Source organism: Columba livia, chromosome 23 (assembly GCF_036013475.1).
Source record: "Columba livia isolate bColLiv1 breed racing homer chromosome 23, bColLiv1.pat.W.v2, whole genome shotgun sequence".
Taxonomy (NCBI): Eukaryota; Metazoa; Chordata; class Aves; order Columbiformes; family Columbidae; genus Columba; species Columba livia.
This window is the reverse complement of record NC_088624.1, coordinates 5,256,209-5,279,160: the sequence shown is the minus strand read 5'-3', so window position 1 is coordinate 5,279,160 and position 22,952 is coordinate 5,256,209. Positions and strand designations below refer to the sequence as shown.

Sequence of the window (22,952 nt, the reverse complement as noted above, 5' to 3'; positions counted from 1 at the left end):
TTGCAAGGTGAGCATGAGCAAAGTGGGATCCTTACTCCCATCAGTGTCCTGGCTACAGTCCTGCTCATATAGCCCAGAATGTTGATGAAAGTCCTTGATGACAAAGAGCAATGTTGGGAGTTGCACCTGTTTTGATGGAGTTACTACTAAAGCAACTTTTCTGGGCCCTGATTTTCAGCTACCCATTTTCAGGGTCTGAAGGATGGCTGGCTGCTACCAAGCCAGCATCCAATCAGGGCTCTGGGCATGCCTTTATGATCATGCTACCTGTGTCCTACAGCAGTTCAGCTACTCCCCTTCCCCAGCTGAAAACCTCTCTGCAGCCTTTGCTGCTGCTCACCACTCTGCTTTGGAGAGTTCCTGGACAGCCCTTTGAGACACTTTAGCCCACACCCGCTGCCTCTGTCCCTGCCTTGAGTGTCTCCTTGTCTCTCTCTCTCTCCAGAAACTTTCCCAGGAAGCCCTGGGCACAGACAGGGAAGAACCAAGATGAGGAGGACATGCATTGCCTGTTGGTATGTGTGGTGTGTTGCCCCAGCCAACACTAAGCACCCACTGGCCCTTCACTCTCACTCCACTTTCCCAGTGAGATTGAACAAGACTTGAAATCTGAAGAGAGCAAAATGCCCTTCGGTCAAGATAAGGACAGTTAAAGAAGGAAAGGGCCAAAAGAAGAAAATCAAGACTTACAAAAGCAGTCCCCAACCACCTTGCACCAGCAGACTCATGCCCAGCCATTTTTCAAAAAATAAGCTACTGTAGGAACGACTGGGCACAGTTCTCTTGTTGAGCATGATGCTACACAGCCTAGTGCAGCTCTTTTGTCAATTAGGGTAAACCCTTCCAAGGTCATTTCCTGCTTGAGCCTCCTCCCCCAGCACAGTGGCAGACAGGGCAAGAGGAATTGCTGCCCTGCCCCTCCTCTCACATCTCTTCCTCTCCCCTCTTGGCCATATTGTAGGAACTGGTGAGGCTGCTGCCCTCCCAGAGCCTCCCACAGCCTAGGCTTCTCAACCACCATCAGCAGGGGCCACTTGTCCCTGCCGTAGCTTGTGGACTGAGGCCAAGATGGAATGTCTGGTCAGAGACTCAGCAAAGCTGGGTCTGATGGCCAGAGGTTCTGAAGGAGTCACAGATGCCCTCCAAGCCTGCAAGTGATAGTACGCAAAGGGGTCACACTGCACTGTGTCCCACCCTCCCATCGTTATGTGAATGCTGAAGGCTCCTCACTTGCCACACTCACCCCTCACTTCCCCAAGGAAACGCTCTCCTCACTCCTGGTGCTGATGTGTCCGCAGAAGAGCCAGTAAACATCTGGTTTCTTAATGGTGGCTTAACCTTGTCTGGCTATCAGGTGGTAAAAGCGTTGTTCTTATCTTATTGATCACATACATAGGTAGGTGACAGCATCCACCCTGCCATTTTACTCCCAAGAAAAGTATTGCCTATGCAAGTTCCTCATGAGAGATCTCAGGTGTTGGCCTTCCTTAACTTCCCGTTCCTGACTGTTGGACACACTGTCCCAGCATCAGTGTTGCCAGGCAGTGATCTGCTTACCTGGCCAGTGCCTTTAGTCTTTACACACATCTCAAAGATCTCTTGAGGACTGAGACTGTACTTCCCATCTCTTGAGTGATTCCTCACACTTCTTCCTCCGATTTCTTTGCTGAAGATGTGGCTTCCCAATCAGACTCTTCCTCCTCTTCACTCCCTTACCAATCAATGATGAAGACCTGTTCATTTCCTTATCCACTATTTCTTTTCCACTACAGTGATGACTACCGTGGGTGCTGTTAGTGTCCCTATGTCAACTACGGAGTCCCCACATGTGGTCTAGGTAAATGGGAAAAATTACCATGTTCTTAGATGTAGTTTGGATATCTGGTTCAAGAATGGCATTCTCAGGGATGATCTGGGTTCCAGTCTTAATCATTGTCTTCTGAACTGTGGCTCAACAAGCACAGGTCAAGGCCCAGTACAGTGGTAAAAGCAGCTGGTATTCAAGCAGCTGCCAAACAGGGACCGGCAACTTCAGGGCATGTTTCACTGTTGCCGCACCCAAAAGTTGCCTCTTCTTATGCCAGCATGACAACAGATTCCAAAAAAAACACAAAAGACCCAACAGTTTTTATTAATACTATTATAAACTTCATGTGAGGGAGAACAAGGACCTCAGGAGCTTGCTTAACAAAACGTGCCCCACCAGTCCTGCTGGGAAGAGGGAGGTGAATTCTCTCATCCTCTCCACTAGACAGCTCCCCCAGCACTGTAAGGGCCCCAATGCCAGGACAAAGCATAGAGCATTTGGTTCTGTTAACATGTTGCCAACCTTATCAAAATCAAGAGATAAGCAGTGTAGCAAGCAAACTTGGTGCACTGCAGAGAGGCATGTAAATCAGTAACTGCTACAGCTATAATATGTTCAATTTGAAACTGCTGTTGTCTCAAATCCCACATTAAGCACCAAAAAGACTGGAGAGTGGTGATCTTGTTTGGTCGTCAGGTGTGCACCAAGATGCTCTATCATTCGTCCTTCTGAGTGAGAATTGGGGACAAAATAAGATTAAAAACTCTCAGCTCATGTTAAATACAGCTTTATGAAGAAAAACAAATAAAACTGTATGCAAACAAAGCAAACCAAAAAGATTTATTCTCTACTTTCCATCAAGAGGCAATGTCCAAAGACTCCCAGGAAACAAGGCAAAGGTTTGCACAGTGGTTGCTTCAGAAGACAAATGCCTTAATACTGAATGCACCCCCACCCTACTTCTGTTTTTTTCCAGGACTTTTTGCTGACTGTGATGTCATATGATATGAAATATCACTTTTGACATTCTGGGTCATCTGTCCTGACTACGTCTTCTCAAAGCCTCTGACTACCGCCAGCCTACTGGCCTCTTGGAGAGGGAGCTGAAGAGATGACCTCTCTGTTGGGCAAGCACTGCTAATAAAAATAAAACATTTATGTACTATCAATACCATTCTTGCGACAACTATGGAGAACAAATAGGAAGGCTAATGCGATGAAACTTAACACCAGCCCAGGAAGATCCCCATACAATTCTGTTACCAATCACTGCACAATCATCCCCAACAGCACCTTCCAAAAAGCTGCCATCAGAATAATCTCTCTGCTTGGGCATCTTGAGAGAGTGTGTGCAGGAGAAAGGATGACACAGACCAAGGACTGGGATGGAGGAGAACTTTAATGGATGAAAAGAGGGAAATGAGGTTGTTATGAGTGGTGGGCAGGGAGTATCTCCCCAGTTCAGGGAGTTTCATGGGCAGACAGGAGTCTGCTCCCTGTGGCTGTGGTGCAGATCCAGCCAGGTGTTCATCTGCCTTCCCCACAGGAGGAGCAGGGCCAACAAGTCCTCCCTAGGCTGGCTTTGTCAGGCTCACAGCCCAGGGGATCACAAGAGAACAAGGACACAAGAGGAAGAGGAAACATGGGAAAAGGGAAAGGTGGCATGGGCTGTGCTTTCTGAGAGCCCAGGCTGGCCCCGTCCTTTTGCAAGGGGTGCTGGGGTTGCTCAGCCCCTCTGAAACCAACAACCTGATGCCCTGTCCCCACTCTGGTCCCATCTGGTGGGTCCCTGGGAGCCTTCTCCAGGGCCATCAACAGCAGCTTTAGCAGGGGAAACACCTCCTCGTGCCGCAGATGCCGCTGCCCAAGCCAGAGAGACCAAAGCCCCCGGAGCTGATGGGCACTCCCTGAGAGCTGAGGATGCTGCCAACGGCAGCGGAGGTGGAGGACCCCACGGCGGTGTTCTGTGGGAAGGAGCTGAGGATGGGGCCGGGCAGGGTCACCACCACAGGGGATGGCTGGATAAAGACCCTGGAGTCCTGGCACTGCTGGACACAGGGCTCATTGCAGCTGTTGGCCAGTGGGGTTGGGCCGCAGGGCTGGCAGGGCAGGCACTGGTTGTAGCAGGACATGGCTGGAGTTGCACCTGGGAGACAGTGTAGAGGAAAGCAGAACATGAGGGTTTGCAGAGGAGCAGTCTGTCTACTGCACCATGAGGGAGCCAAGGAGCAAACTGGAGATGAGATTTAGAGGCTGTGTAAGGGGCCCACAGTCTTCTCGTTTCCCTCAGGAGAGCCCAGTAAAGAGCAGTGAAGCCCAGGGACATCCCTCAACTCAAGGTGACAAAGGGGCAAGGAAGGCACCAAGAAATCCCACAGGAGGAGGGGGAGGAGGAGAACAGGTGTCTGACTCACCTGTTTCTCAGGGAGACGGAGTCAAGAGGAGTGGATGAGGGAATGAGCAGAAGAACCCACTTTTATACTGCTCCTGTACCACCCCAGGCCCCACAGTCACTGCACGTGGGCAGTAATTTTCCAAGAGACTCACCTCCAAAGCAAAACATCCTAATTAATAGCATAGGTTGTATTTTGGTTTCTGACAATGCTGACATTTCATTTCTTCATTTCTGACATGCCCTCTAGGCCATGGAGGCTCATTTCAAGTACCAGTATGAGAAGCACAAATATTTTCCATGCTGGAATGCATTGGTGCAGGCTGAAAACATGCCTCAATTGGAGCCCCATGAGACAGGTTTCTTCCTCAGTATGAGGGGTGAGCCAGGGCTTGGGATAATGTCTTATTGCTCCCACTATCCTCACACCACCGTGGACTTTGCACACTTTGGAGCCTGACCAGCAAAAGACTCGGCAGCTTGGGCACATTTCCAGACACCAGGACCATCCTGTGAGCTCCTCGAGCTGAGGGAGTGCCTACTAGAAGGTCATGCTGAGACCAAAGGCCATTAGGGCTTCCAGGAGCTGTGTACTCGGGTCCGGCCCGATGGTCAGAGCTGGTTTTCCTGGGGCTGGGATGGAGCTGCCCTGGCCTCAGGGGAATTATCCCTGTGTGGGACACAGGCCTGCAGACAACACGCACTCCTGGCTTGGACTCACACAGAAATCCTGACACATGGCCAATCCAAAATTAGAGTGTGACTCACCATGGGTAGGGAGAGTCTATCCCAGGTAGCTTGCCTGCTGAAGGCACTCCCTTGGCCTGCTGGGATGCGTCCCAGCTGACTCCATGTCTGCAGGGCAGGGAAGTGCATCACCTCTTGAAATCTTCTCAGAGTTGTTTTTATACCCAGAGTCCTTCTGATCCCATCCCCTCCCTGGGCATCCCCCAGCACTGCAGGGTCCTAACAGTCCTTGCTCACTGGGCAGCTGGAGGAAGCTTTCATGCCTCTCCAGTGATACTGTGTTGTGCTCCAAGCTGAGGAGGCCTTTGAGGCATAGGGAAAGAGACCATGCAGAAGCCCAGGAGAGGATATATAGTGTGAGACCCAGGGATGAGTCCTAGCTGGTGGTGCGATCCATTCTGCAATCCTTTCTTTCTCTCCACAGAGCATTCAGGAGAGAACCCTACAACAGTCTGGTCTCTTTGGCCATGAATATGTGGCTCGTGTTTCCGTTCACTTCCATCATCCCGTCCCTGCTCAGGGATGATCAAGCCCCTAGGGGACATCTACCCAGAGGAGGTTTGAGGGCTCTATGATCACAGCATATATCAGTCCCCACTCATTACTGACGCAAGAGGTTCTTCCTCTCAAAGTGAAGAGCTTGCCGTTCGCCCTTCTTGAATGCCATGAGATTCCTGAAGGCACTTCCTTGAGCTGGTCTAGATCTACCTGTATGCAGCCCTGCCCTGGAGCACATTAGCTGCCTTGTAGGGGTTGACTTTTCTCACACAGCCTTTGATTTGATGCTCAGCCACTGCTGGGAAGGCTTCCCCTCCCTCATTCAGCTCTTTAAGGGGGTACAGTGGCCTGGGAGTCCTTGTAGGTGAATATTGAGAGAGAAGGTGTTGACTCCCCCACAACCTGCTCTCTATCCACTCTTCAGGAAATCAGCTGCCCCAGCCTGCAGCAAGCCCATGTTTTCTTCCATCAGCCTGTTCTTTGACTGCTCTTGTATGGGCTTGTGTTGCTCTTGATGCCTCTTGCCAGTTGCTGTTGCTGCCCCTTGCAAGTCTCAAAGCCAACTGAGCTTTGCTTTAATATTCTTTACTCATCTGTGTGACCCTTTGCTGGACTCGCGTATGGCAGTGCCTCTCTCGTACTAAAGAGCCACAAGCTTGTCATGACAGCTGTCTCAGCAGTGCTTAGCAGAGGAGAGGGTTCACCTTCTGCAATTTGATAGCAACCCTCTTCCTAATGCAGCCCAGGATGATGTTGGATACTGTTGATGCAAGAGCATGGGGCTGCCTCATAGTGTCCAGCAGGACCCACATCCTCCACTGCAAAACTGTTTTGCAGCCCATCGGCTCCAGCCCTTGGTGATGCATGAAGCTATTTCTCCCACACTTCAGCACTTTGCATAATGAGGTTTTTGCATTTCCCTTGACTGAACCTCATGATATCTATATCTCCCCATCCTTTCAACATCCCTCTGAACAGCAGCACAGCTATCTGTGGTATCAGTGCCAACCTCCCCCAGATGTTGTGGCATCTGCAGACTTGCTGAGAGTTTGATTCTTCCAACCTTGCAAGTAATTATAGAAAAGGTTAAACAATAATGACCCTAGTCTGGACCCCTGAAGTGCACAAGGACTGACTGACCGACCTCCACCTGGACTTAGTGCCATTCATCACAGCCCTTGCACACCAGCAACCATGCTGGATTTCCATGCCCTGCACTGCCCTCTTCCCCAGCCTGAATTTCATCAGTTGGTCTGTAAGGATTTTTATAGCAGACAGCTTAAAAAGCTTTGGTTAGATGAGATTTGAAACATTTGCTGCAGCTCTGTCACACAACAGAGCCAGGCATGTCATCAAAGAAGGCCTTGAGGTTCATCAGTTTTTTTTTCCCTCCATAAATCTTTCCTGACCACTCACAATCACTGTCATGTCCTCTCATCTTGGGAAAGGGCTTCCAGGATTATATGCTCCATCATCTTTGCAGCGTTTGAGGTGAGGCTGACTGGCCTGTTGTTCCCCAACTCCTCCTTCATGCCCTTCCTGGGGACACCCATTGGCTTTCTTCCACTCCTCACAGGCATTCTCTGACCACTGGAACTTTCATACATTATAGAGAGTGGTCTTGTAGTGACACCATATCAGTCCAATCTGTTTAAAAGTGCCCACACTCCATCCTTCTCCATGGTAAGTCTTCCTTGTTCCAAATGTTCCAAGGAACATCAGGAGCTCCAATTCTTGACAAAAAATCCTTCCAGTAAAGTCAAAGGCCAAGAAATTCTGGAGTATCTCCACCTTTCCTGTAAGCCCTGTTCTCAAGAAGCTGCCCTGTTAACACTGGGGTGGCTATTAACCAAGCCTTGCTTTTGCTGCCAACCTACCTGGAAGAAGAACTTCTTCTTGACCTTTATGTGCTTTACCTGATTCAACACCAGGTGATCTGTGGCTTTCCTGACCCCCAACCTGCACTTTCAGCCTGCAAAAGTTCTCCTCACAGCAAAGGTCATCAACAAGAAGACAGCTGAAAACATAGGTACAGCCCGACTGCCCAGGGATGCAATGGCAAGTGAACGCTGAAGGAAGTGAGAGAGAGAAGAGAGAGAAGCACGTGGCACGTATTTAAAACCAGGAGCCTGTGGGTGCTCTATGGAGATGTGCAGCATGGGGGAGAGCAGGGCCTGTGCTTGCACTGGGAGCTGCAAATGACCACACTTCACTGCACCAAGCACGGGGATGTTGGTTCTACCAGAACTTGGGGTTCATCTTCTATCCAAAATGACACAATTCTGATGGCATATGCTTTGGTCGCTCATCCCAGCAAAAGAAAGAAGCCTGCGTGGCAGAGCAGGCACGTCAGAAATGAGGAAATTAAATGTCAACATTGACGGACATCAAATTACAACCTTGCCATTACAATTAGCTTTGGAGGTGAGTCTGTTGGAAAATTACTGCCCACGTGCAGTGACCGTGGACCCGGGGCGTTGCGGGAGGAGTATAAAAGCGGGTCCTTCTCGTCACTCTCTCATCCACTCCTCTTGCCTCCAGCTCCTGGGAATCCAGGTGAGTATGAATCCTTTTCTCCATCTCCTTCTCCTCCTTCTTCTTTAAGATTTTTCAGTACATTCCTGCATGTTAGACCCATGCAGGGTCTTGAAGCTGTTTGTCACGTTATATGGAATAAGACAGAAGGTGTGACATGGCTGGGTCTTGGTTGAGGTGTCTTCTGAGCTATGGGCCTGGCAGAGATCCCCATAGGCTGGAACACTCATGGCAGGGCTTGCCTCAGGGGAACGAGAAGTGTTTGTACCCCCTACACAGTCACCAGCTCTTGTCTCCAGCTCTTGCCTCGGCTCCCATAGAACTTTTTTTTCTCCTGTCCTCTCTCCCAGGTGCAGCTCCAGCCACAAGACATGTCCTGCTACAACCCGTGCCTGCCCTGCCAGCCCTGCGGCCCGACCCCGCTGGCCAACAGCTGCAATGAGCCCTGTGTCAGGCAGTGCCAGGACTCTCACGTTTACATCCAGCCCTCGCCCGTGGTGGTGACCCTGCCCGGCCCCATCCTCAGCTCCTTCCCGCAGAACACTGCCGTGGGATCCTCCACCTCCGCTGCCGTTGGCAGCATCCTCAGCTCTCAGGGAGTGCCCATCAGCTCCGGGGGCTTTGGTCTCTCTGGCTTGGGCAGCGGCATCTGCGGCACGAGGAGGTGTTTCCCCTGCTAAAGCTGCTGTTGATGGCCCTGGGGAAACCCCCCTGGGACTCACAGATGGCACCAGACTGGGGACAGAGCATACGCTTGTTGCTTCCAGATGGGCTGAGCAACACCAACACCCCTTGCAAAAGGACGGGGCCAGCCTTGGCTTTCAGAAAGCATGGCCCATGCCCATGCCCTTGGCCTTTCCCCTCTTCCCGTGTCTCCTCTTCCAATTATGTCCTTGTTCCCTTGTGCGCCCCTGGGCTGTGAGCCCCACAAAGCCAGCCTAGGGACGACCTGATGACCCTGCTCACTTCTGTGGGACAGACAAATAAATATCTGGCTCGATCTTCACCACAGCCAAGGGTCACAAACTTGTTTTCCTGTTCTGCCTCATTAAAGTTCTGCTGCATCTCAGGTCATGTCTCTTGTGCCATTCTTTTAAATTCAAATGATCTCTCAAGACGCCCAGGGACAGATGGGGTCCTCAGGTGTGGTTCTGGGAAGGGGTTGTTGGGGATGCTTTTGCAGTGACTGTTAACACAGGCTTACCTTGAGTGTGTTTAGCCATTCTTAAGATCACCCTCTGATTTCTAAACTTCACTGCCCATCTGGGGTTTGATAGAATTGTATGACATAGTTCAGTGTCCATTGTTTCTCTAGAATAATTTTTAACACTCACCAAAGCATTCTCTACTCCACTCTCAGTGAGCCTTGTACCCTCAGCATCTTGTCCTCAGAGAATTGCTCCAGGCTTCACACCATCCTGGCATCCCAGCTCGTACCAATTGGACAAGGTCTTTCTTGCATGAGAACAGTTCTGTAGATGCCATCTGATGAGTACTAAGAAGACTGGGAGCTTAGGTTTTTTGAAGGAGCTTTGAGTAACTCTATGTAGTGACCGACATTCCAGGCCAAAGCAGGAGGGTTGTGTCATGGGAAATAAGCTCTAAACCAATATTAATCTAAGTGGAACTGTTTGCAAACAGCTACAAATGGGGTTTATTTACCACTCCAATAACACCATGAAACACAGGTTTGGATATCATCTAGAAATTTATTACTCCACAGCACAGACAAACTCAAGGATATCAGATCCCAAAAATCTATAGTGATGATTCAAAATGTGCATCTCCCCACTCTGTTAGAAAGTGAGGACTCTCAAAAGTACCCAGATTGCTTACCAGTTTGGCAAGGTGTCTCAATCCCCAAGGAATGTTCCTTTCACGGCCAGTCTAAGGAACAGAGTCTCTGACTGCATACACACTAGCCCCAAGAAGACCAACTCAAAGGATGCATCCAGTGATTTATAGTCTGGTGGGGTCTGGCTGTGGTCATTATGAGCATGGTCCAGAAGCTTCTCTGCTTCTCTAGACATGGGAACCTCCGTGCCTGAGGACCCTGTCTGTTGACCGAGGGTCCCAACTCTTCTGCTGCACCAGCTGGGGGGTGGTGAATGTGAGGAGTCACCATGCCCAAGGGAGGTGTCAAGGCGGGTGTAACTGTCCGCACCTTGGCACCGACCAAGATGGATGGAGAAGGGCAAGCACAGTGGGGCATAAAAGGCGCTAAACAGCCATCAGCTACTCTACAGAAAGCAAGACCTCATAGGGGGATGTGCAACTGCCACAGGTTGGACCAGAGGATGTTTAAAGACCTGTCCATATCCAATTCTTTCTGTGATTCTGCATTATGCTGGTACCACAATCAAGGCAGCCAGCTGTACTGTGTCACTTCCTTTGAGAATGTTATGGTTACAGTGTGTTCTCCTGTCTGCTCCTGGCAAGCCACTGCCTGTGTCTTGTCAATACCACATTCCCTCCTGACTACTTACATCACAGCTGATTTACTGAGGAAAAAGAAAAGGCATACACAATGAAGCAGGTGGCACCCACTACACTCTGTTTGGTGATTCTCTAGGTGGACAAATATAGAAATTACCACAGAATCCTAGAATCATTGAGTGTCCAGAGTTGGTAGGGACCACAAGGATCATCGAGTCCAACTCTGGTCCCTGCATAGGATAACCCCAAAATTCACACCATGTGTCTGAATGGTGCAAGACTAAGGAAACCTGCTTAGTTTAGACAGTCACTGCAAAATCATCCCAGACAACCCCCTTTCAAAAGCCACCTCTGAGACACACGTGTCTCCATGGGCATCTTGGGAGAGGAAAAAGAAAAGGCATATACAACGAAGCAGATGGTACCCACTAGACTCTGTTTGGTGATTCTCTAGGTAGACAAATATAGAAATTACCACAGAATCCTAGAATTACTGAGAGTTCTAAGTTGGTAGAGACCACAAGGATCATCAGGACCAACTCCAATCCCTACATAGGAGAAGCCCAAAGTTCACACCATGTGTCTGAATGGTGCAAGACTAAGCAGACTCAATGCAAGCCTGTGTTGATAGTCACTGCAAAATCATCCCAGATAACCCTCTTTCAAAAGCAACCTCTGAGACACATGTGTCTCCATGGGCATCTTGGGAGATCATCTGCAGGGAACAGGATGACACGAAAGTGCAGTGTAGGATACAGAAGAACTTTAATGAGTCAAAGCAAAAAAAAAAAAAAAAAAAAGAAATACGGTGGATGCAAGTGCAGGGAGGAGATTTAGCAGGGGAAACACCTCCTTGTGCCGCAGTAGCAGCTGCCCAAGACAGAGAGAGCAAAGCCCCCGGAGTTGATGGGCACTCCCTGAGAGCTGAGGATGCTGCCAACAGCAGCAGAGGTGGAGGATCCCATGGCGGTGTCTAGACAGTGAGGGAGGACCTGCTGGCCCTGCTCCCCCTGTAAGGTAGGCAGCTGGACACCTGCCTGGATGTTTGCCAGAGGCATGGGTTTCAAAATCTCATCTCCACTGGTGCTCCTTGAACTAGGATATGCACTCATAACAACATTGTTTCCATCTTTGACTCATTAAAGTTCTGCTGTATCCCAGCCCAAGCCTCTGTGTCATCCTTTTCCCTGCAGACACTATCCAAAGATGCCCATGGAGAGAAATGGTCCTCACAGTGATTGTGGGATGGATTTGTTGTGGATGGTTGGACAATGGTTGTTAACAGAAAGATTATCAAGTGAATGACTGTGGGCAGTCTTTTCAAAGTAGTCCTTCTTCAGAGGCTGGGCAGGCATTGATGTGCTACTGTGAGGTGGTGGCTGATTCCGTTTGCATCACTTGTTGTTTCTGTTTTTTTCCACTGTTTCCTTCCTCTTTTAGAGATTCCTGAATGTGACCCAAGGGCTTTTTGCTCTTTTGCTGTTCCAAATCTCTCCATACCACTGGGACAGTGGATTGAGAGAACAATGAGTAGGTGCTTAGTTCTGCTCAGGTTCCGCACACCACACAGATTAACTGGCAGTGCATTTCTTCCTCATCTTGCTCCTTCCTGTTCTGTGCCAGATCTTCCAGCAGCGCAACAGCAGGGCCAGGGAGGGGTGCTTTTGCAGTGTCATCAGCAAAACAAGTGCAACTCTAGCATTGTTCCTGGGCACCAAGAACATTCCCCAACATCCTGGCCAAGGTGAGCAGGACCTCAGATAGGAGTACTGGATAGTGACTATCCCACTTTGCTAAGCGTTCACTTGAAAGCATCTACAAAACTACTGCAATGTAAGAAAGATGTGATGCAAGAAGCACCTTGGCCAAGACAGTTCAGCAGGTGTTGTGGGATGGTGAGGAGCAGAAGCATTTGTGTGGGGAGCAGCGGCTGAGGCCATGGGTCTTGCTGAGCATGAAGACTATATTTGTTGTGAGAATGAGGAGCGTCGTTGCATTAGCTATGTTGATGTCCTGCAGAAGACAGGTCCAGCATCAACACTGTGGCAGTTCATGGTTGGAGGACTAGAGACAATGGGCTCACGTTCAGACATGAGAGGTTTGTACCTGGGAGGAGGAAAAGGGTTTTCAGCAAAAGGTGGGTCAAACAGTAAAAGAGATTTCCTGAGGACATTGTCCAGTCAACCTCCTTGAACACCATGGCTGACAATGTGGAAAAAAGGCTTGGGCCCAATGAGCTCTGGAGGTCCATTCCACCTTGATTATGCTCTGATCCTATAGTCCAGGACAGCCTTTTTGTACCTTGACCTACTGGTTACGGGGACAGCAGGGAAGATCAACTCAGCTTATGGCCGAGGAGGCAAGCACAAGATCTGTGGACACCATGTCTTGGCAGAAGTTTTCCCAAAGATCCTGTGGCAGGATTTTCCCTTGCGTTTCTCAAGCTTTTAATTTTCCATCTGGTCTTTTCCTCACCTCACAACTCTGTATCTCAAGGTTATGGCTAGTACCGGTTCTCCTGTTAACAACCCCATCCCGGAACCAGCCCTGAGCAAAATGTGTCTCCTTGGGCATCTTGGGAGAGCATCTGCAGGGGAAAGGATGAGAAAGAAGTATGTGCTGGGATGCAAAAGAACTTTATTGAGTCAAAAAGAAACCAAGGTGGCTCTGAATAGAGGCCCCAGTACACAGAGCACCAGGGTCAGACCAGAGTCTGCACCTTGTGGCTGTAGTGCAGATATAGCCAGGTGTCCATCTGCCTTCCCCATAGAGGAAACAGGGCCAGAAGGTCCTCACAGCCCAGGGAAGCACAAGAGAACAAGGACACAAGAGGAACAGGAGACACTGGAAGAGGGGGAAGGTGACATGGGTCATGCTTTCTGAGAGCCCAGGCTGGCCCCATCCTTTTGAAAAGGGTGCTGGGGCTGTTCAGCCCCTCTGAAAACAACAACCCAATACTCCATCCCCAGTTTGGTATCATCTTGTGGGTCCCCGGGGGACTTCCCCAGGGCCATCACCAGCAGCTTTAGCAGGGGAAACGCCTCCTCGTGCCGCAGATGCCGCTGCCCAAGCCAGAGAGACCAAAGCCCCCGGAGTTGATGGGCACTCCCTGAGAGCTGAGGATGCTGCCAACGGCAGCGGAGGTGGAGGATCCCACGGCGGTGTTCTGCGGGAAGGAGCTGAGGATGGGGCCGGGCAGGGTCACCACCACAGGGGAGGGCTGGATGTAAACATGGGAGTCCTGGCACTGCTGGACACAGGGCTCATTGCAGCTGTTGGCCAGCGGGGTTGGGCCGCAAGACTGGAAGGGCAGGCACTGGTTGTAGCAGGACATGTCTTGTGGCTGGAGCTGCACCTGTGAGGGAGAGAGGGCAGGGGTAAGCAGAAGATGAGGGATTGTAGAGAAGCAGTCTGTCACCTTACCACAAAAGAGCAAGCCCAGCCAAGGAAAGATGGAGGTTACGGCTGGAGGCTGTGTAGAGACGTCCCTGTGGTTCTTCTTCACTTCAGGTTAAACGTTCCCCATCAAAAGTGACTGAGCTCAGGGATAACCCTGCCTACCCTCTCACTTACTTCAGCAAAGCACGAGGCTCTCTCCATGCAACACCGCCAGAACCCTTCCCTCTCCCATGATAAACAGCCCCATGTCCCACTACCTGAGAAAGGAGCAGGAATAGGTTGAGAAAAATAGAGAGAGAGGAGAGGAGAAGAGAGAGAGGAGAGGAGAGGAGAGGAGAGGAGAGGAGAGGAGAGGAGAGGAGAGGAGAGGAGAGGAGAGGAGAGGAGAGGAGAGGAGAGGAGAGGAGAGGAGAGGAGAGGAGAGGAGAGGAGAGGAGAGGAGAGGAGAGGAGAGGAGAGGAGAGGAGAGGAGAGGAGAGGAGAGGAGAGGAGAGGAGAGGAGAGGAGAGGAGAGGAGAGGAGAGGAGAGGAGAGGAGAGGAGAGGAGAGGAGGCTTCAGACTCACCTCGTTCCTGATGAGAAGGAGGCAAGAGAAGTGAATGAGAAAGTGAGGATAAGGACCTGCTTTTATACTGCTACTGCACTGCCTCAGGCCCACAGTCACTGTATGTGAGCAGTAATTTTCCAACAGACTCACCTCCAAAGTAAAACATCTTACCTAATGGCACAGTTTAAGTTTTGTTTCATCAATGCTGCCATTTCGTTTCCTCATTTCTGACCTGACCATTAGGCCTCAGAGGCACCTTTGAAGTATTGACATGAAAGGGACAAGCATATCCCAGGTAGGAACACACCAGTAAAGGCAGAATCTGTGCCCCTGAGTGCTGGAGACATCTGTGTAGGCAGGGGGCTTGGGCCTGGGGAATTCTGATGAGGTTGTTTCCCACTCCCTTTGCATGAAGGTGCACATGTTCTCCCTCCAAAGCATTCCTCTCCTGCCTGTGTTAGTTTGTTTGGGAAAGTTGTCCCCTCTCATGCAGTCTCTGGGGGTCCTCAACCAATGTCATCGGCAGGTTTGGGGAATGAGAAGGTTGCCCTCACAATCCCTGTGATTTCTCAACAAACCCTGTGGAGCTGGGTACCTCCTCACTACATCAGGGGTGTGGTGCTGCTCGGGACAGCACCATGTTCCTTCCACTCCCCTCACACCACCATGCACTTTGGCCATACGCTTTGGACATTAACCAGCAGGAGAATCCTTTCCAAAACACCAGTGACTGTGATGTGAGTCCCTTGAGCTCTGGCAGTGCTGGCAAGTAGGTCATGCTGAGGGCGATGGCTGCTGGCGCCGCCTGCAGCTGAGTACTCAGGTAGAATCCAGTGCTCGGAGACCATTCTCCTGGGGTTGGGATGGAGCTGCCCTGGCCACAGGTGAATTCAGCCCTGCCTGGAACACAGACCTGCAGACAGCACACATTTGTGGCTTGTCCTCACAACAAAAGCCTGACGCATGGCCAGTCCAAAGAGTGTGACTTGCCAAGGGTAGGGAGAGTCTATTCCAGGAATCTTGAGTGCTGAAGACACTCCCTTGGCCACCTGAGACGTGTCCCAGCTGCCTCCGTGTCTGCAGGGCAGGGAAGTGCATCGCCTCTTTGATGTGGTCTGAGACCTGGTTTTGTACCCTGGGCCCTTCTGAGCACGTCCCCTCCCTGGACATCCTCCGGGACATGGCACTGCAGGATCCTGAGAGTTCTTATATACTGGGGATATTAAGGGAGTTTCCTTGTGTTCTTGATGGTGCTGGGTTTTTCTCCAGCATGAGGAGGCTTTGGGGCTATGGGAAAGGATGGGTGCTTAAGCCCAAATGCCCAGGAGAAGACGCACTGCATGGGACCAAGGGATGAGTCCCAGCCAGAAGGGAGATGTTTTCTGCAAACCTTTCTTCCCTCTGCTGAGAATTCAGGAGACCTCCTCATCACAGCCCATTCTTTCTGGTCAGAAAGATGAGGGTTGTCTGTCCATTCCCTTCTACCCCTAATGTTTCTGCTTGCTTTCCTGAGTATTGCCTGGATTTTTCTTGCTCTTGGACCAGGAAACGCCAAAGGTGCTGCTGCTTTTTCTGAGCTCATTTGCACTTTGCAGCTGCTCTCATGGCATTCTACCTACCATCTGCCTCACTAGGTAGTGAACCTGAAGGTAGGGACTGTACTCTGCTGCTCACTTTCCTCCCTGTCATCAGGTCTTGAACACTCAATTTCTTCAGTGTGATAGCTATGGTTGTCCTTGATTCCCACGTTCCCAACCAGTTCTTCCCTCTTAGAGGCAGCTGTGCATCACCCGTCCGCTCACCATGACAGAATCAGGGGATCCTTGAGGTTGGAAGGGACTTCAGCAGACCTTCTAGTCAAAGCGGCCCTGCACAAAGCACAGTCAGCCTTTAGAGGATGCTCGGGGCCATGTCTTGTCAAGCTCTGAATACCTACCAGGATGCAGAAGACACAGCCTGTCTGTGACAATCCCAGACGGTGCTTGACCACACTAACAAAGTCTTTTCTGATGTTTCTGTGCAATTTCCTGTATTGCAATAGGTTCCTGTCACCTCTGGTTCCTTCAGTGGATAGGATCAGGAATGTCTGGCTCTATATTCTTGACTCCCTCCCATCAGCTTTTTTAGCCATTGCTAGGAAGTCTGTCCCAGGGACTTCTCCTTTTCGGGTTGAACAGCCCTACCTTGTGCAGCCCCTCCTGCCTCAGGGTCTCCATTCACTTCATGGGTTCCATGGCCCTTTGCTGGATTTGTGCCAGTGTGGCAATTTTTCATACTGGGGAGCTGCTTGTACCCAAAAATGGAGTGTGGTGGATGCATTCCACAACCCCCCACACTTCCCCAGCCAAACCAGCAACGGTTTCATCCAGACTCCAAAGGAGATAAAGGCCTGAGCTGCAGCCAGGCCAAGAGCTCCTGTTAAGAAACCTACAAAGAAGCAGAACATCACACTGAACACGCATAAGTTGTGAGTGCAAGGAGTCTTGTCCATACTTTTCCTACTGTGTGTGATGTGGCTGGGAGCCAGCAACTTTATTCTATAGATATGACAGCCTGGGTAAGGTACCGTGAGCTCTCTCTGCTTAACAAGTGTGGCTGAATGGTGATGATCTTTTACTGCTCAAAGATCACTGGATGAGCCCAGTTCAAGTTTCATAGCAATCACTTAGCGTAAGTAAGTGCATACTGATTAGAATGAATCACCTAGAATTGTAAGGTTGTGTGATTTTAAATATAGTCTCCTTCATGTTACATAGTAATCTGCGTACTATAAAGTTCTGCTCTTACTTACCAAAAGCAGCTACACTCTACACTGAACATTTGTGAGATAAGGTCTAGTTCACACTTTGCTTGGAGGAATGGAATTGACTGAGGAGAAAATGATGCCTTCAAGGCTAACACAAAGACATTACAGACATCTGCAAGATAGGGCTTGTTCTGCACTTTGCTGAAAACAAAAGGATTTATTCAGACAAAACAGTGCCTTCGAGGCTATGTGCTATAAACAATATCTACAGAAAAGAAAGGTTCCTAACTGCATGAAGAAAATTAACTCACTTTCAGTCAAACCAGCTCACCCTGGTGCACTCATGTCAGTCCAATCTGTTTAAATGTTCCCACACCTGATTCTCCACTACTGTGAGGAACTTATTCTTGCTCCAGACATTCCAAGGACTCTCAGGAGCCTGATCTTTAGACAGCAAATCCTACCAGTCAAGACCAAGGCCAAGAGCCCTTGGAGTACCTCTGCCTTTCCTATAACCCCTGTCCCCGGTAAAGCTGCTCCATTCAGCCTTTGCACAAGCCTCTCTTTTGCTGCTGACATGCCTGGAAGAAGACCTACTTCTTGCCCTCTACATGATTTGCCTGGTTCAATACCAGGTGGGCTTTGCCTTTCCTAACCCCACCCTGCATACTCAGAGAGCCTGACAAATGTTGTCCCCAGAGCAAAGGGCATCAAGAGGAAGACAACAGAAACCTCTTCCTGCAATGGGAATTGCAAACAATTGTGCTGCTCCAAGCCAACACACCTTGGGTGCACGGGACCCCTCAGCCCTTGAGGGCACATCTTCACCAGGCACAGACACGATCTAGCCTGGGATATCACTGGCTGTCTCATCCAGGCACATGAAAGGATCTTGTATGGCAGACCAGGCATGTCAGAAATGAGGAAATAATATGAGAGGGTGTCAGGAAACCAAATGCAACCAGTGTAATTGGGTAGGATATTTTGCTTTGAGGGTGAGTCTACTGGAAAATTACTGCCCACGTGCAGTGACTGGGTGCCTGGGGCAGTAGAGGAGTAGTATAAAAATGGGTCCTTCTCCTCACTCTCTCATCCACTCCTCTCACCTCCACCTCCTTGGGAACAAGGTGAGACTGAAGCTCATTCTCCTCTTCCTGTTCTTAATCCTGCACTTTGATCTTCTCCAGAATTTCTCAGCACAAACTTTCCCCTTTTTCTTATGCTGGGTCACGGGGCTGCTTGTCGTAGGAGAAGTAAGAGGTATACCATGGAGAGAAGTCGGGCTTCACTGAGTTGTCTGGTGCGCTATAGACAAGGAAATGATCACCCTGGGCTTGGTTACTGTTTGTAGGACTCTTTTGGGATGAGAGGAAGGTTTTCCATCATCTGGAGTGACAAGCTACTGTTCAACCATCCCTTATAACCTGCTTCCCCCTACCCTTTCTCCCTCCCAGGTGCAGCTCCAGCCACAAGACATGTCCTGCTACAACCAGTGCCTGCCCTTCCAGTCCTGCGGCCCAACCCCGCTGGCCAACAGCTGCAATGAGCCCTGTGTCCAGCAGTGCCAGGACTCCCATGTTTACATCCAGCCCTCCCCTGTGGTGGTGACCCTGCCCGGCCCCATCCTCAGCTCCTTCCCGCAGAACACCGCTGTGGGATCCTCCACCTCCGCTGCCGTTGGCAGCATCCTCAGCTCTCAGGGAGTGCCCATCAACTCCGGGGGCTTTGGCCTCTCTGGCTTGGGCAGCGGCATCTGTGGCCCGAGGAGGCGTTTCCCCTGCTAAAGCTGCTGCTGATGGCCCTGGAGAAAGAAACCACGGACACACAAGATGGGACCGGACTGGGGATGGACATTAGGTTGTTGTTTTCAGAGGGGCTGAGCAATCCCAGCACTCCTTCCAAAAGGACAGCACCAGCCTGGGCTCTCAGAAAGCACAGCTAATGCCACCTTCCCCCTCTTCCAGTGTCTCCTCTTCCTGTTGTGTCCTTGTTCTCTTGTGCTCCCCTGGGTTGTGAGCCCCACTAAGCCAGCCCAGGGAGGACCTGCTGGCCCTGCTCCCTCAGTGGAGCATGCAGATAAATATCTGGCAGGGTGTCCACCACAGCCATTGGTCACAGACTCCTGTCTACTCCTGGTGCTACTTGCAATGGGGTCTCCACTTGGATCAACCTGATTTTCCTCTCTTGTTCCATTAAAGTTCTGCTGCATCCCAGCTCATGCCTGTGTGTCTTTGTTTCCCCTGAAGATGCTCTCACAAGATGCTCAGGGTCAGACCTGGTCCTTAGGTGTGTTTCTAAGAAGGGATTGTTATTTTTGCAGTGGCTGTTAACACAGGCCTGCTTTGAGTGTGCTTAGTCTTACTTGGGACGACCCTCTGATTTCTAAACTTCGCTGCCAATCTGGGGTTTGATAGAATTCTATGACAAAGTTCAATAACCATTGCTTCGCTAGAATGATTTTATACCTCCTATGAAAGCATTCTCTATTCCATATTCAGTGAGCCTTGTGCCCTCAGCCTCTCCTTTTCAGAGGCTTGCTCCAGCTCTTACACCATCCTAGTTTCCCAGCTTGTACCACTTGGTCAAGAACCTTCTTGCATGAGAGCAGTTCCGTAGATGTCATCTGATGAGTGCTAAGCAGACTGGGGGCTTAGGTTTTTTGAAGGAACTTTGAATAACTTCATGTACTGACAGATATCCCTGCCCACAGCAGGAGGGTTGAGTCATGGAGGAACCCCAAAAATCAGTTTAGACAGGAAATAAGCTCCAAACCAACATTAATGTAGGTAGAACTGTTTGCAATTAAACAGCTACAAATGAGGTTTATTCAGCACTCTGACAACATCATGTAACACAGGTTTGGATACCATCTAGAAATTAATTACTCCAATTAATTACTCCCCACTCTGTTAGAAAATGAGGACTCTCAAGAGCACCCAGATTGCTTACTAGTTAGGCAAGGTGTCTCAGTCCCCAAGGAATGTTCCTTACATGGCCAGTCTAAGGAACAGAGTCTCTGACTGCATACACACTAGCCCCAAGAAGACCAACTCAAAGGATGCATCCAGTGATTTATAGTCTGGTTGGGTCTGGCTGTGGTCATTATGAGCATGGTCCAGAAGCTTCACTGCTTCTCTAGACATGGAAACCTCCTTGAGTGAGGACCCTGTCTGTTGACTGAGGGTCCCAACTCTTCTGCTCCACAGCTGGGGGGTGGTGAATGTGAGGAGTCACCATGCCCAAGGGAGGTGTCAAGGCGGGTGTAACTGTCCGCACCTTGGCACTGACCAAGGTGGATGGACAAGGGCAAGCACAGTGGGGCATAAAAGGCGCTAAACAGCCGTCAACTACTCTACTGAAAGCAAGACCTCATAGGGGGATGTGCAACTGCCACAGTTTGGACCAGAGGATTTTTAAAGGCCTGTCCATATCCAATTCTTTCTGTAATTCTGCGCTATGCTGGTACCACAATCAAGGCAGCCAGCTGTACTGTGTCACTTCCTTTGAGAATGCTATGGTTACAGTGTGTTCTCCTGTCTGCTCCTGGCAAGCCACTGCCTTTGTCTTGTCAATACCACATTCCCTCCTGACTACTTACATCACAGCTGATTTACTGAGGAAAAAGAAAAGGCATACACGATGAAGCAGGTGGCACCCACTACACTCTGTTTGGTGATTCTCTAGGTGGACAAATATAGAAATTACCACAGAATCCTAGAATCATTGAGTGTCCAGAGTTGGTAGGGACCACAAGGATCATCGAGTCCAACTCTGGTCCCTGCATAGGATAACCCAAAAATTCACACCATGGGTCTGAATGGTGCAAGACTAAGGAAACCTGCTTAGTTTAGACAGTCACTGCAAAATCATCCCAGACAATCCCTTTTCAAAAGCCACCTTTGAGACACACGTGTCTCCATGGGCATCTTGGGAGATCATCTGCAGGGGAAAGGATGATACAAAAGTGCAGTCTAGGATACAGAAGAACTTTAATGAGTCAAAACAAAAAATAATAAAAAAAAAAAAGAAATAAGGTGGATGCAAGTGCAGGGAGCAGCTTTAGCAGGGAAAACACCTCCTTGTGCCACAGATGCCGCTGCCCAAACCAGAGAGACCAAAGCCCACGGAGTTGATGGGTACTCCCTGAGAGCTGAGGATGCTGCCAACAGCAGCGGAGGTGGAGGATCCCACAGCGGTGTTCTGCGGGAAGGAGCTGAGGATGGGACCGGGCAGGGTCACCACCACAGGGGAGGGCTGGATGAAGACTCTGGAGTCCTGGCACTGCCTGCAACAGGGCTCATTGCAGCTGTTGGCCAGTGGGGTTGGGCCACAGGGCTGGCAGGGCAGGCACGGGTTGTAGCAGGACATGTCTTGTGGCTGGAGCTGCAACTGGGAGAGAGGGCAGGGGAAAACAAAGCTCCATGGGTGGCTGAAGAACAGCCTGTCACCCACCATGAGAGAGACCCTAACCCTCCACAAAAAGGAGCTCTGCCAAGTGCCACCAGGCTGAGGGAGGTTCCTACCTACCTCATAGCTCAGGACATATCTCAGCAAAGCCCCTGCCTCTCTCTATGGCACACTCTCTGTTCCCTTACCTCCAACAAGTCAAGCAGCTCCGAGACCCAGCAGAAGACAACGGGGCAGGTAAGTGCCAAGAAAATTCAGAGGAAAAAGAGGACAAGAAGCAGGAGGAGAATGAGGAAGATGAGGAGAAGGGTGAAGACAAGAAATGGCTCCAAACTCGCCTTGATCTGAAAGAGGTGGAGGAAACAGTAGTGGATGAGTGAGTGAGGAGAAGGACCCACTTTTATACTGCTCCTGCACAGCCCCAGGCTCACAGTCACTGCACGCAGGCAGTAATTTTCCTGTAGACTCACCTCCAAAGCAAAACACCCTACATAATTCCACAGGTTGCTGTTTGGTTTCCGTCATCACTTTCATTTCCTCATTTCTGACATGATCATTATGCCATGGAAGGTCTTTTGAAGTTTCCCAGTGACAGGCCCAAGGCTTTTTCTGAGAAGATCATGTCAGCACAGGCAGAAGATGTGCCCTGGAGTGCTGGAGGGGTCAGTGCAGACAGAGAATATGGCTCTGGGGACATGTGGTGAGGTTGCTTTCAACTCCAAGGGAATGAAGCTACATGTCTTCCCACCAATGCAGTCCTCTCCCTAGTGTACAAAGGCTCCTATGACTGAGGACATGCCACACCTCCCCTCCTCCATGACTGCCTCCCTGCTTCACTCCAGCAGTCACTGGTCATTGCCTCTACATGTGGATGGGTTGCAGTGCTGGTCTAAAATGTCTTTGACTAAGAAAAGTTTCTCTCGCTTGATACACTTGCTGGGTTTTTGGCCAAGTCATCCCCTCTTGTGGCAGTCTCTGAGCGTCTCCAGCCAATGTTGTGATAAGGAAGAACTTTGTCATCCAAAAACCCCCTGATTCCTCAACAAGCTCCGTGGAGTCAAGTCCCTCCTCACTACATGAGGAGTGTGAGTAGGACTGCACCTTATTCCTCCCACTGTCCTCACACCATCATGCAGTTTAGCCACATGTTTTGGACCCTGACCTGCAGGACACACAATGGTCTTGCCTGGAGATTGGTAGTCAGGTAGAGGTCAGTGCTCAGAGCTCTGGCCACTGGGGAATTTGTCCCTGCGTGGGACACGGGTCTGCAGACAACACACACTCCTGGCTTGGCCTCACGCCAGAAGCCTGACACATGGGCAATCCAAAATTAGAGTGTGACTTGTCATACCTTGACAGAGACTATCCCAGCAAGGTTGCATACTGAAGGCACTCCCTTGACCTCCTGGGATGTGTCTCAGCTGCCTTCATGTCTGCA

The 22,952-nt window shown here is 50.2% G+C and overlaps 4 protein-coding genes and 1 non-coding gene across 6 annotated transcripts in view; 2 read left to right on the top strand and 3 right to left on the bottom strand.

The window, feature by feature from the left end:
• Window positions 1-3,485: 3,485 nt before the first annotated feature.
• LOC106145921 (feather keratin 1-like) lies at window positions 3,486-4,303 on the bottom strand. Its single transcript, XM_065039920.1, has 2 exons — window positions 4,222-4,303; window positions 3,486-3,953 (listed from the first exon to the last, which is right to left on the bottom strand). The coding sequence occupies exon 2, from the start codon at window positions 3,937-3,939 to the stop codon at window positions 3,631-3,633; it is 309 nt and encodes a 102-aa protein (XP_064895992.1). The 5' UTR covers window positions 3,940-3,953; window positions 4,222-4,303; the 3' UTR covers window positions 3,486-3,630.
• A 3,578-nt stretch (window positions 4,304-7,881) lies between these two features.
• LOC102098432 (feather keratin 1) lies at window positions 7,882-8,818 on the top strand. Its single transcript, XM_065039919.1, has 2 exons — window positions 7,882-8,000; window positions 8,330-8,818. The coding sequence occupies exon 2, from the start codon at window positions 8,351-8,353 to the stop codon at window positions 8,657-8,659; it is 309 nt and encodes a 102-aa protein (XP_064895991.1). The 5' UTR covers window positions 7,882-8,000; window positions 8,330-8,350; the 3' UTR covers window positions 8,660-8,818.
• A 4,217-nt stretch (window positions 8,819-13,035) lies between these two features.
• On the bottom strand, window positions 13,036-14,507 carry LOC102098253 (uncharacterized). The gene is made up of 2 exons (XR_010467820.1): window positions 14,380-14,507; window positions 13,036-13,770 (listed from the first exon to the last, which is right to left on the bottom strand). It is a non-coding gene; the product is annotated as an uncharacterized LOC102098253 (transcript).
• A 3,688-nt stretch (window positions 14,508-18,195) lies between these two features.
• LOC102089960 (feather keratin 1) overlaps window positions 18,196-22,952 on the top strand; it is a 136,255-nt gene continuing 131,498 nt past the window's right edge. Inside the window, exons 1-2 of one of the 2 annotated variants that reach the window (XR_010467818.1) lie at window positions 18,196-18,234; window positions 18,562-19,320. The gene's annotated coding sequence lies outside the window, so the exon portion shown is untranslated. Of the gene's footprint in view, window positions 18,235-18,561; window positions 19,321-22,952 lie in introns of those variants that run through there. The other variant, XM_065039918.1, reaches the window with a different exon arrangement.
• Window positions 21,080-21,900, bottom strand: LOC106145916 (feather keratin 1). The gene is made up of 2 exons (XM_065039496.1): window positions 21,703-21,900; window positions 21,080-21,496 (listed from the first exon to the last, which is right to left on the bottom strand). The coding sequence occupies exon 2, from the start codon at window positions 21,473-21,475 to the stop codon at window positions 21,167-21,169; it is 309 nt and encodes a 102-aa protein (XP_064895568.1). The 5' UTR covers window positions 21,476-21,496; window positions 21,703-21,900; the 3' UTR covers window positions 21,080-21,166.